At 32.3% G+C, this 13,688-nt stretch overlaps 1 protein-coding gene across 2 annotated transcripts; it reads left to right on the forward strand.

The window, feature by feature from the left end:
* Nucleotides 1-3,713: 3,713 nt before the first annotated feature.
* LOC106402142 (cytochrome P450 71B2-like) lies at nt 3,714-5,567 on the forward strand. 2 transcript variants are annotated; one of them, XM_013842815.2, is made up of 3 exons: nt 4,044-4,120; nt 4,194-4,659; nt 4,761-5,567. In XM_013842815.2, exons 1-3 carry the CDS (start codon nt 4,044-4,046, stop codon nt 5,370-5,372), a joined length of 1,155 nt encoding a protein of 384 aa, XP_013698269.2. In that variant the 3' UTR covers nt 5,373-5,567. The 2 variants fall into 2 exon arrangements, with proteins under 2 accessions (XP_013698268.2, XP_013698269.2); XM_013842814.3 differs by having other exon boundaries at nt 3,714-4,659.
* Nucleotides 5,568-13,688: the final 8,121 nt, after the last annotated feature.

Raw genomic sequence — 13,688 nt, forward strand, 5'->3', positions numbered from 1 at the left:
CAGTATCGTTTTATGATAAAAATTAACTGGGATATGTGCTAAACGAACCCAAGGTGTCGTAACTATCTCATCCCTCAGCGGATCAAACTCAGGCGTCCATGCTTAGGTAACTCCCAAAAGCCCTCCATGGGCCACCTGATAGCGCATTCATATACTCCTCCTCTACTCCAAAACGAACCATGAAAAAATTCTTCGGGAGATCTATCACAAACATTGATCCGGCAGGTTTCCATAGCTCCTTCAGCCTTCTCGTTAAGCTCAATAATGGGATACTCCTCCCCCAGAACTTAACAATCATACATCTCTTCCATAAACCATTCATAGCAATCAAAACCTCCTCTCCAATCGTTATCACCGGTTCTCCATTCTCACCATTCGGGAACTCTAGTTTCAGATTTGATTCCACAAAAGACTCGTCCATAATCTCCTCCGGTACAGGCATCCCTCCTTCATTGCACCCTAATACCTTCTTCACCCAAGAGTCTGGAGCATCCGGTGGATCTCCGGGCGGTCTCCCATGCTCCCCGATCTCCTCCATATTCTCATCATGCACTTCCTCACCCAAACCCTAAAATCACCACCCAAAACCCTAGCCGTCAGATTTTTGCACCTAACGTCTTCTGTTCTCGCCGAAACCCTAACCTTAAACTTTGTTCGAGATTTTAATTTATAAACTTAGATTGTACATACATGTCATGTCTTCTCTTAATTAGAAGGACATACTATTTTTGAAAATACAATTGTCTAATTTTATAACTCCATGGTGAACTAATTTATATAAAGCTTTAATTATTAAAAAAACATCTAACCTCGACATAAAAATATAGGACAGAAATTAGGTTCACCCCCTAGGGTGAACCTTTAAATTAACCATACCTTTTATGAGCAATCAAAGTGACAAATAAATTAAAAAAATATTAAATTAAATAAAAAATAGCTACAAAAAATAAAAACACTAATTTTAACGACGCTAACGCTTCCAGCTAAACCCTAAACCCTAAATCTTAAATTCTAAACCCTATACCGTAAATTCTAAATTCTAAACCCAAATCCAAACCCCTAAACCTAAACCCTATACCCTAAACCCTAATCCTACACCCTAAACCCAAATTATATACCCTGAACCCAAAAACTAGACTATAAACCTAAACTATATACCCTAAACCCAAGTCCTAGACCCTAAACCTAAACCGTAAACCTTAAACCCAAATTATATATCCTTGGGTTTAAGGTATATAATTTGGGTTTAGGGTCTAGGATTAGGGTTTAGGATATATAATTTAGGTTTAAGGTTTACGGTTTGGGTTTAGGGTCTAGGACTTGGGTTTAGGGTATATAGTTTAGGTTTATAGTCTAGTTTTTGGGTTCAGGGTATATAATTTGGGTTTAGGGTCTAAGATTAGGGTTTAGGGTATAGGGTTTAGGTTTAGGGGTTTGGATTTGGGTTTAGAATTTAGGGTATAGGGTTTAGGGTTTAGCTGGAAGTGTTAGCGTCGTTAAAATTAGTGTTTTATTTTTTGTAGCTATTTTTTATTTAATTTAATATTTTTTAATTAATAATCTATTTGTCACTTTGATTGGTCATAAAGGGTGGAGTTAATTTAAAGGTTCATCCTAGGGGGTGAAACTTGGATTCACCCCCTTGTGGTGAACTCTTAAATTTACCTCAACTCTCTACACCAATTAAAGTGTCATGTAGAATTAATTAAAAAGAAAATAAAATTAAAAACAACAAAGAAAATATGTGAAAAAATATAAAAGACGTCGTTGTCAAAGAAGAGAAGGTGATCTCTATTGCCTCTGCCTCTTTCTTCTTCATCCTCACAGAGAAGATATGAAACTTTATTTGTCAAGTTTAAGTCTCTAATTCTGTGCTTTCAAATCTAATTTCGACTTTATCTTCTCGAAATCCAATTAAATCATGTTCTCTTATGAGATAGATAAACATATGTGCACAATTTAATATGAAGAACTTTACATCATCAATTGGCAGTTGCTAGGTAGGTTAGTGACAGCTTTGATTATTACTTGCAAATAGAAAAATTGTGCGATAGTTTGATTATTAGAGATTGACCTCTTTGTTGGATGTACAATCTCCACAACAAATTTTTACTACCTTGAAAAGGGTTAGCGATGAAGTGTATACATTAAAGCTAAACATATACAAGCATCGATGAAAACTGGTTAATTTATGATTCTGGAACAAAACCCTAAAGCCATTTCGGAATGAAAAGCATGTTAAGTCAACTTATTATTCTTGAAAAATACATGACCGCGCTTTGCTCTCTCTATACTTCTCCTCTTTCACCTCTTTTTCTTTTTGTTTCTTTTCAGCTCTCAACCGCGCCAGGTTGTCCTTGAATACATGAACTTCTTGGATAAGGCGAACAAGGTTGTCCACAGCCTCGTCATCGACCTCATCTCCCACAAGAATTCGTTAGAAGAGTGTGTAGTGGTCGTTAGAAGAGTGTGTAGTGGTCCTCTATCATGGATATCACCTCAGTCTACCATAGATATTTGGTACAATTCTTTGCAAGAGACAAAATGTCAAAAGTGTGCGCACCAAACACGTTTGCTAAAACATTATACATATTATACTATTTAAACTAGATTAAGATCCGCGCCTTGCGCGGAATAAACATTATATATATAAATTATTTTATGTATTATATGTTCTTACATGTTATGAAATAATAAATATATATTGAATAATTAAAAGTCAGTAACTATTACATATATAATTAAATTTGTGCGAACGTATAAATCAATTTTATTAATCCAAACAATTTTTTTTTTAAATTTGATAGGATATGTAATTAAATTATATTAACATAATTTAAATAGTATATTTTTAATATTAATGTCTATTAAATGATGTTTTCTACTCATATGTTTTTCTTATCATGTGTATCTTTAATAGCAAAAACTTTAAATTACTGATAACAAAATTTTCATTGTGGGATTAATAATTTTAGTAATTTATAATTTTAAAAAATTTATCAATGTTAGTTTAAAACTTTTATCAAAAAAAATTATTCAAAGTAAATTTTGAAATTAAAATATTTATTTATTCAATATGGTTTATAGTTTAATTTAGAGTGATATATATACATATATATTTTAAATCTTAATGATTAATTAAATTAGTCTTTTATTTATATGATTTTGTTATCATTTGTATTTTGTCATAACAAAAATTTTAAACCATGGATCTCAAAATTTGAATGTGAGACTTTTAACAGTTTTTGTAATTTATAGTCGTTTTTTAAAATTCAAAATCTAACATATACAGAAAAATCTAAATTTTTATAATATGGTTATTGTGATTTTTTAAAATTATTTTAATAGTTTAAAATTAAACAAATTTGATAGAAGATACATTATTTTTTTATCAGATCTTTATTATTCAAAATCATTAATTGTCATATATACTTTAGTCACATTAGGCAATTCCGTAATCTTTATTTAAGGAAATAATAAATGACATTTATGGTTAGTTTAATAAAAAACTTATAATATAATTAGATGGACCAACATATTTCTCTAATAATTTTAAGAATCATCTTAGTGATGACCCGTGACTAAAAAAAAGTTTAATGTTTCACAAATAATATATAGGAGATATAAATATTATATTGTCCGGCCTCTATCGAGTAGGCCTACTCGATAGCCCTCTATTATTATTATTTTGGTATAATATCGAGCCCTTTATTATATATCAGAAGCGTCGGTCATCACTCTACTAAACAAAGTTTTCTAAAAATGGGGATCTTGCTCTGTTTCTTCTTGGTTTTGGTTTTTACTCTCGTATCATCAAACTTTCTTAAAAAGATTACAAACTCAAAGTTTAACCTTCCTCCAAGCCCTTCAAGTCTTCCAGTCATTGGAAACTTACACCATCTTGCAGGATTGCCTCACAGATGTTTTCATAACCTCTCCATGAAATACGGACCAGTGATGCTTCTCCGTCTCGGGTTGGTTCCAGTGGTTGTTATCTCATCGAGTGAAGCAGCTGAAGCAGTTCTCAAAACTCACGACCTGGAATGTTGCAGCCGACCAAAGACGGTAGGGACCGGAAAATTCACTTACGGTTTCAAAGACATCGCACTTTCGGAATACGGTGCGTACTGGCGGGAAATGCGGAAACTCGCGGTGATCGAGCTTTTTAGCCTCAAGAGGGTTCAATCGTTTAGGTATATCAGAGAGGAAGAGGTTGGACTTGTGGTGAAGAAAGTGTCTGAATCTGCTTTGAGACAATCTCCTCTAGATTTAAGCAAAACCATTTTCTCACTCACCGCAAGCATCATTTGTAGAGTAGCTTTAGGACAGAACTTCAACGAAGATGGCTTTGTTATCGATCAAGAAAGGATCGAAGAACTTGTCACCGAAGCAGCAGAAGCTATAGGGACTTTCAATTTCTCTGATTTCTTCCCTGGTGCACTTGGAAGATTCCTAGATTGGTTCTTTCAACGGTACAAGAAGATGAACAAAGTCTTTGAAGAGCTTGATGCTTTTTATCAGCATGTGATTGATGACCACTTGAAACTAGAAGGAAGGAAAGACCCGGATATCGTTTCCTTGTTGTTGGATTTGATCCATAAACAAGGAAATGAAGATTCTTTCAAACTCAATATTGATAATATCAAGGCTATCCTCATGGTAAAACCCTCAAAATCTTGGTTTTGTGTTCAACCACATGATTAGATTAACAGGTAATATTAATTAAACTCGATCTTATGTATGTTGTTAAATGATTTTAGGATCTATTTCTCGCGGGGGTAGATACTAGTGCTGTAACAATGATTTGGGCGATGTCAGAACTCGTTAGAAACCCTAGAGCAATGAAGAAAGCTCAGGAAACGATTCGAACCACCCTTGGGGACAAAAAGGAAATAATCACTGAAGATGATCTAGGCAAAGTTGATTTTTTGACGCTCATAATCAAGGAAACATTCAGACTACATCCAGCACTTCCATTTATACTCCCAAGAGAAACAATGTCTCATGTCAAGATCCAAGGCTACGATATTCCCCCGAAAACGCAAATTCAAATTAACGTATGGACAATCGGACGTGACCCAGAGCGTTGGACTGACCCCGGAGATTTCATCCCTGAACGGTTTATTGATAGTTCTGTAGATTTCAGAGGACAACATTTTGAGCTGTTACCGTTTGGTTCTGGTCGGAGGATGTGTCCCGCGATGCCAATGGGGGTTGCTACTGTGGAACTAGGATTGATGAATTTGCTTTACTTTTTCGATTGGGCATTGCCTGATGAAATGAACTTTGGAGACATTGATATGGAAGAAACTGGTAATATCTCCATTGTCAAAAAAGTACCTCTTCAACTTGTGCCCCTTCAACGTTATTGATATGGAGACCAAAAAAAGCTTGATACCATGGAAAGTCCACGTATGATTTTCTGGTATTGTTGCGTTATGTAAGAATTGATATTTGAACAAAAAAAATCTCAGGAAATAATAAAGTTTGTTCATCAATCTTATCTATTAAAATAAAAATCATGAATTTTTTCATGCGTGATTTTTTTTTTTAAAATTTAGACCATCTCTTAGGAATAATTATTTCATGTGTTTATCATACAAAATTTCATTAAAACCTTTAGGTATTTCCTCAAAGTTCGTCGTCATTGTCATTTGAACCAAAAAGACCATAAGCAGTGAAATCGATGATTGCGTAATATTCTTGATTTCACTAAACTTGACCTTATGGTCGTCATACGACAAGACGATGTTGGGATTAAACTCGAGCTTTGGGATTGAGTTATATTCTAGAAATCTGTTCCAGTCATTGATCATATTAGTGAAGATGGAAAGAAAGAGAGTTTGATCAAAAAATAAAGAAAGAAAGATAGTAACACATGCTGCTATAGAAGAACTCCATGCGCTCCTCATATACAAATGTGATTCTTTTCTTACGAAGAAATTATTGTTTTGATTTTCTAAGAATTTTTATCATATCCAGTCTCAACAATTATTGCTGAGAATCTACCACCACTCTTTGTTTTCTCAAATTATCAATGTTATGTTTCTTACTGATGGTTGATTTAACCGAGAAAGAAATAAAGTCTCATAGATTTTCAGATTATATGTGTTAATACTCTCATGTGCTGATGTGATTAACTTAAGCATGTTACGTACATGTTGCAGAACAAAATGAAGAAGGAAGCTGGACATTAGGTATGTGGTTTAAAATTAGAGATTTTACCGGTTATTTTTTCTCACTCCAGTTAACTAACAATAATATTCTAAAAATTTGAAATTCAGGCATCCAAAACAAATATCCTAACTAGAGAATTTTTTGTTACTAAATTTTATGGATTTGTATATTTAAAATGGTAACAAGATAAATTTATAAAATATATGTATGATAATTTAAATCTATTCAATTAAAATAGAGGTAATGATTTTTTTTCATGTGTGATTTTTTAAATTTAGAATATCCTTTAATTTTTTTTATTAAATATATTTTATTTAAACTAATAACACATTGAATCATCGAACTATTTTAATTTTAATATCTTTTGATATATTTTCATTTTAAATATAAAAATATATATTTTCAAAAATCTAACAAATCTGTTTGAAAAGATTTTAACAAGATCTTAATTTTCAAAAATTATATATAAATATTTTCACTAATTTCATAATTAGTTTTGAAATATTATTATACATTAATAAATTCAGTTATCATTTATAAAATAAAAAATAAAAATTATATCCTATTTTTTATCTATTATACAATCATAATCAAGCGTATTAAAATAAAATTATTATATTGAGCTAAAGTAAAATTATTTTAAATTAATAAATTTATATATAATTTATTTTCATAATTATAAATATTTATATTCAAAAATATAATATGTTGGTAAGACGGGTTAACACTAGCAAACTATATAATACATGTATAAAAATTAACATGTATTTCGTTAAAGCAGATATATATATATATAAAGCTTATTATAAAAAATCTGTTGATAAATATTTTAACAATATTTTAATTTTTTAAAAAATTATGTAAATATTTTCACTAATTTTGTAATTAGCAATGAACTATTATATATATATATATATATATATATATATATATATTCAATTATCGTTTATAAAATGAAAAATTTTATCCTATTTTTATCTATTAAATTGATATTTATAAATTTTAGTTGTGTATCGATATATCAAACATCTAAATTTGCACCCCAAAAAAAAAGGAATAATTGGCCTCTATGCCCATAAGACACACCTTAATTAGGAGACTACACCTGAAGTGATCGATGTTATTTTAATTCCCGTTTTACCTCGATTGTAGCCTGTCCAACCTACCTCCATAGCTCTGCGTTTGCATCAGACTACTGACACATTCTTCTCTCTTTTTTATATTGTTTTTCTATTTTTTCTCTCTCATCTTATCCCCTCACGTTTCTTATCAACTCTTCTCTATTTCTTATCTTGTTTTTTTTATGTTTTCTCATTTCATCTCTACTTTCTGTAATTGTAATCTTCATCAAATTAAATTCTCTTTTTAAATATATATTTGCTACCGTTTACACAATATTATTGTTCATCCTCATATATCACAAAAGCATTGATTTCAACTCTACTAATCTTCCATCAATTCCTTTTATCATCAAAAAATTACATATACCACCATAGTTACCGTCCGCAAGAGATAAGTATGTTCACAAAGTTTTTTTGTTCTCTTTAGATAACATTTAATTTATTCGTTATTTGCTCAATTACTCCATATTATTTAATTTAGCAGAACCTTAATTTTATATTACATATGAGTTACATGTTTTGTTAGCAGTTACAATCATAGTGCCACTAATTGATAAATGGATGGTAAGCTGTTAAAAGTAATTAGCTTTAGTTGATACATTGTCTGTTAGCTGGTAATGGATAAATATTTAGTAAGAAGTTTTAAAATATTTGTCGTTAAACGATACATAGTTTGTTAGTTGATAAATGTTTTGATTAATGGTTTATCAGCTTATACATGGTTTGATACATGATTTATTAGCTTATAAATGGTTTGATACATGGTTTGTGAATTAATACATTATGTGATAAGTGGTATGCTATTTGGTAAATGATTTATTATCTGATACATATTTTGTTAGATGATGTGGGAAAAACTGATAAATGGTTTGTTATATGCTAAATGATTTGTTACATGATACATATTTTGTTAGATAATGCGAAGAACTTGTAAATGGTTTGTAAGTTGTTACAAAAACTTGTATGTAACTGATATTTGTTATGTGTAATTGATAAATGGTTTGACAATTTATTTTGAGATTGTACATTGTTTGATATCTAGTTTTTAGCTTATAAATTTGTTGTTACATAGTTTGTTATTTGATACATATTTTATTAAATGATACATGTTTTATAAAATGATACACGTTTTGTTAAAATGATACATAGTTTGTTATTTGATAAACTAAATAATGAATAGGACATAATGAGATAAAGAGATAAGGGGGACAACAGAGGATTTGTGGTAAAAAAAACAGAAAATATTTACCTTATTTTCTTTCTCCATAAGCTCATTGTTATGGATCTACGATCTTTTTTTAAAAAAAAATTGAATGAAAAACGGAAGAGGTGAAATAGAAAACTCAATTTCTACTAAAATGAGAAGAAACCCCATAAAATTGATTCAAAACTCAGAAAAAAAAACGTACGGAGGAGAAATCCTGCAGACATACAACCTCGATCACGCTTCTCCAAACCTAACACTCTGTGCTTTCACATGTTGCTTTGTCAGAAGGCAAGGTCATTTTAGGCTATTTGCTTCCTAAAGTGTATGAATAAAGTCATTAATGTTAATCGATGAGTATTTAGCTAATTTGAGTTATTGTTAGGTGTAGTTAGCTAATTCACCCCAAAAAAAACATCAAACATCTAATAATAAATTATGTAGTGCAGTGGACAATTTTTTTGAGAAACATGTAGCTACTTTATACCTTTGTTAGTTCTCTCTTGGAATTTGATCAACGTTTCTATGGCAGCACTAACATTGGATCTTTTCAATCTTTTCAACCCTTGAAATTCCTGTAACCCTACCAAAATCCAACTTACTCACTCAATATCTGAACAATTAAATTATAGAGAAAAAAATATCAAAATTCGTTACTGCTATTGTACCATGTCAACATGACTACGTCTGCTTTCTATTTTCCTTTTCCGTCTTTCTCATTTTCCGCCTGATCTTACCAGTGAAGTTTATTTACATTGTTAGAATATCCAGTAACTTGGATCCACCATATCCATTGTTTCTCAAACCTTCTTCACCCTAAACAGGCTCCGATGAAGCAAAAACTACACATAGGAGTTTGATAGCGTAACTTTGAAATTTGAGTTTCTGAGATCCGATTACTCAAAAAGGGAATTCGGTTGTGGCTCATGACATTCTATACAGCTCCAATTGTGAATTAGGGTATTGGCATTGAAGAAGAAGAGTATAAATATTATATTTTCAATCCATTGGAAATTTTGAACTGGTCTATCTCTCTAATGTTGAATTTAAAAGTTATAAGAATACGAAAAAGAAAAGATTGGGGAGGAAGAAAGACCATGGTAGTGCAGACGTAGTGGGTTGTTTTGAGAAACGGTAATTCAGTTTTTTTGTTCTTTAAAATTATTGTGTTTTAATTTTTTCTTTAAATTATACATATATTATGTGGAAGAATTTGATTGATAATGTGACTTGTATTTTGATATATAAGAGATGTTCACCGTTTATTTGTTTCTAATATGAAGTTATGAAACCCTAATATTGGAATCGAAACCCTAAACCCTAAGGTGTTTCCTGTCCGTCTCACACCTCGACGATCAGCTCAACTCCTTGGCGTTCCCTGCTCGTGTCCTGACATCATCAGCCAGCTCGTGTTCGTGATCAACCAGCTCGCACCAGACGACAATCAGCTTCAGCTCGCAGACGAGTGCAGCCGGCGAACGTTCCCGGACGATCAGCGATCAGACACCATCCGTCTTGCATCCGAGGTCCATCCGTTCTTCCTAGGTGGTCCGGCTCAACCCTACAAAGACTAAGGTATACCGTTAATCTGAGAACGTTATGATCAAACCCTAAAACCCTAATCCATTATTATGGAATTCTATGATCTTGATCAAACCCTAAAATCGGTATAACATAAAAACAACAATCTCATAACTAGCAATTGAATCTATTCCAACTAGAACATGTTTGATTGTTTATATAACTAAAACATTGGAAAGCCATAAGTCTTTTTTACAAGGGGGTGATTGGCAAGTGATGTGAGTGCTTTCCACGGCTCATTTTTTTCTGCATCCACTTTGGTTTACCAATCATGCTTTAAAAAAAATTTAAAGCTAAAGCCATAAAAACTAAAATAGAAAACAAAATAGCTTTGGAAATCAATTTTTCTAAAGCTTTATATTTAGTGTTTTGGAAATAATTAATCTACGGCTACAACAATAAAATCTACAGTTATTATTCTAAAGCCAAAAAATAAAAGCTACAGCACTTACCAATAACTTTTTTATAAATAAAAAACTTGTTTCGTGATATTCAGTTTTTTATTTTCAATAGAATAACAATGTAAACCAAACTGTAAGTAAATAAAATCTGGACAGATATTTAGTATTTTCTGGCCGTATTAGCAAATCATGTATGTGTAAAAATACTTCAGTACTTAAAGTGGACGGATATAGTAACAAGTGCAACCAAAATAATGGACATTTTCCATGTGTTCATCTCTAATTATGATGTGCTCATCTCTAATTATGATACAAAAAATGAAGTTATAAAATAAGATATCGACTATACTAAAAATATTATACATGTAAAATATATAAATAATTATTAAATAATGTGCAAGTATTTATAAATAACAAGTAATTAAATAGACAATTATTTTATAATCCGTTATTTTAATAAATACTAAAATTCATAAATATTCTTCTTTTTAACAAATTAATTACAAGTCAAATTTTATTACCCACATAAAACTAGTCAAATACCAACTATATCGAAAATAACAAGTATTTATCTTGCGTCCACCTATGGGTTTGGTCGTTCTGGAACGAGATTATTTCGTGATTTCTATAAATCATTTGTGTAACTACTTTAATTTGTTGTTTAATTAAGGGCATAATTGGTTTCCATATAACAAGAATTAAATAAGACCCAAACCGAATTGTATGGAAACAAATTTGTGCCTCGACTTTGTTTCATTAATTTTTGTAATGTTTGTTTGACCAAACTTTATATATAAGGACTAACTAAGGAGCATGCAAGACTTTAAAAATCATCTACAACCAACTCAAAAGTTATTATAAAAAGAAACTACATATATACGGAAAATGGAAAGCAAGAAATCTTCACATGCTGGAGCATCTTTCCTTCTGATATCAACCATTTTCTTGTTTTTCTTGTCACGTAAGTCATTTGTTTTATAAGCTTTATACAAACTGAATTATTGTGATGATCTTTGAATGCATAGTTACATTTTCATTTTTGAAAATCAAATACAGGACAAGCAAGTTCGTATCAAATGCTCATATGTTCGGGTTTGAGCACATCATCACTACAAGAAAAATAGATTTTAATAGCAGACCGGAATAGCGTTTTTTTTCAATTGTGTTATGCTTGATATACGCGGGTTTTAAAGATAGCGTTTGTATATTTCGAAACGCTATGTTAGAGTTGTGAACTGAAAAAAAAAAATTAAGTGTATGTTTAAAGAAGAAATAGTAGTGTATAATAGCAATAAATGATTAAAAGTGTTATGGTTGAGTTTCGCGGTTATACCCGGGACACTTGGTAAAATTTTGGCTCCTAAACAAGATTAGTGTCGAAAAAAAAACCCAAATTATTAGGGTTATGATCTTCCCCCTCTCTCGTATCTCCTTGCCTCTTTTGTGCTGGAAAGAATCAATCTCAATCTCTATCACTTCTAATTTCATTTTTAATTCCTAAGCTCTTACCTTTTCTCATCTCGAATCGACTTTCTCGTAATGTCGAATCCATTTTCAATTCCTCTTCTCTTGTCGTAATCCATTCCCAATCCGTCGAAGGTGAGTTCGCTTTTACTAACCCATCAGATTATATTTCGATTTTCTTTTTCTTATATATGTTCTAGTGTTATTGCATAGTAAATTGATGCGTTTCTGTATACTATTTTGCAGGAAGGATTTCGTTTGTAGATCTTCGGATTAAGGTCCATTTTCTTCTTTTCATCTCTCTTTTACTTAGTTTTTTTCTTTCTATTTTAACACAATTCTCTTATTTTGTAGCTGACTCGAAGCAAAATTGAAGAGATTTTATCGAAAGGTAAAAACAAGTGACACTATCATCTTTTATTTACAAAACTCGTTCTGTTTTGGTTTTCTGGGTTGATAAAGTGAGCGTCTTGTATGTACAATTGCTCGGAGCGGTAACATGGATAAATCGTGGGTCTGGTTACCAAGGTATTAACTTCACTTCACTATCTTTTAGAAATTGTTTTGTGTTGATCTCATTTATTTGGTAGACTGAATGTTGTATTCTCATTTGTTCTACATGACAGGAATAGCCTTGAGTATGAGAAAGGAGCTAGTGAATTTGTGTCTTCTTCATCTAGACGTTTAGGAGATCCAGCTGAAATGTTCTGCCCTTGTGTTGATTGTCGCAATGTCTGCCATCAAGCTTGTGAGACAGTTTTGGAGCACCTCGTGATTAGAGGAATGGATCAGAAGTACAAGAGTTGTGTGTTTTGGACAAAACACGGGGAGACAAGACCAGATAAGTCAGCTGATGTGTACTCATCTGAAAATGAGGCTTACGAGTTGTTCAGAACGACTTTCTTGGCAAGTGAAGGCAATGAGACTGCTGAACAAGAGAATGCAGGAGCGTTTGAGGGGCCTGGCAGTCCAGAAGAGGCTGAGTTCAGAAAGAAGTTAGAGGATGCAGAAACTCCGTTGTACCCGGAGTGTGAGAAATTTTCAAAAGTTGCTGCAATCATGGGACTTTACAGGATAAAGGTGAAGAGTGGGATGTCTGAGAACTATTTTGATCAGCTACTGTCCTTGGTTCATGACATGCTTCCCGGTGAAAATGTGCTACCTAAGTCTACTGATGAGATGAAGAAGTTTCTGAAACAGTTTGGTTTTGGCTACTACGTCATCCACGCCTGCAAGAATGACTGTATTTTATATAGAAAACAGTATGAAGATGCGGTCAGCTGTCCAAGATGTAGTGAATCAAGATGGTAGAAGGATAAGCAATCTGATGAGGAGAAGAAAGGGGTTCCTGCTAAGGTGCTTAGGTTTTTCCCGATCAAAGACAGGTTCAGGAGAATGTTTAGATCAAAGCGGTTGGCTGAGGAGTTGTGTTGGCACTCCACTAATGCTTCTGAAGATGGAACTATGCGACATCCAGTGGATTCGTTGACTTGGGTGCAGATAAACAACAAATGGCCGGAGTTCGCAGCTGAGGCAAGAAACCTAAGACTAGGTATTTCAACCGATGGCATGAATCCATTCTCGATCCAGAACACCAACCACAGCACATGGCCTGTTCTCTTGGTCAACTACAATATGTCTCCAACGCAGTGTATGAGGTCCGAGAACATTATGTTGACCATGCTAATTCTTGGCCCAACCGCACCTAGCAACAATATTGATGTATATCTACAACCATAG

This window comes from Brassica napus, chromosome C4 (assembly GCF_020379485.1).
Source record: "Brassica napus cultivar Da-Ae chromosome C4, Da-Ae, whole genome shotgun sequence".
Classification (NCBI taxonomy): Eukaryota; Viridiplantae; Streptophyta; class Magnoliopsida; order Brassicales; family Brassicaceae; genus Brassica; species Brassica napus.

Coding starts and splice junctions, on each gene's coding strand:
- LOC106402142 (XM_013842814.3), top strand. CDS start 3,763: ATGGGGATCTTGCTCTGTTTCTTCTTGGTTTTGGTTTTTACTCTCGTA. Junction 4,660..4,760: donor ATATCAAGGCTATCCTCATG/GTAAAACCCTCA, acceptor AAATGATTTTAG/GATCTATTTCTCGCGGGGGT.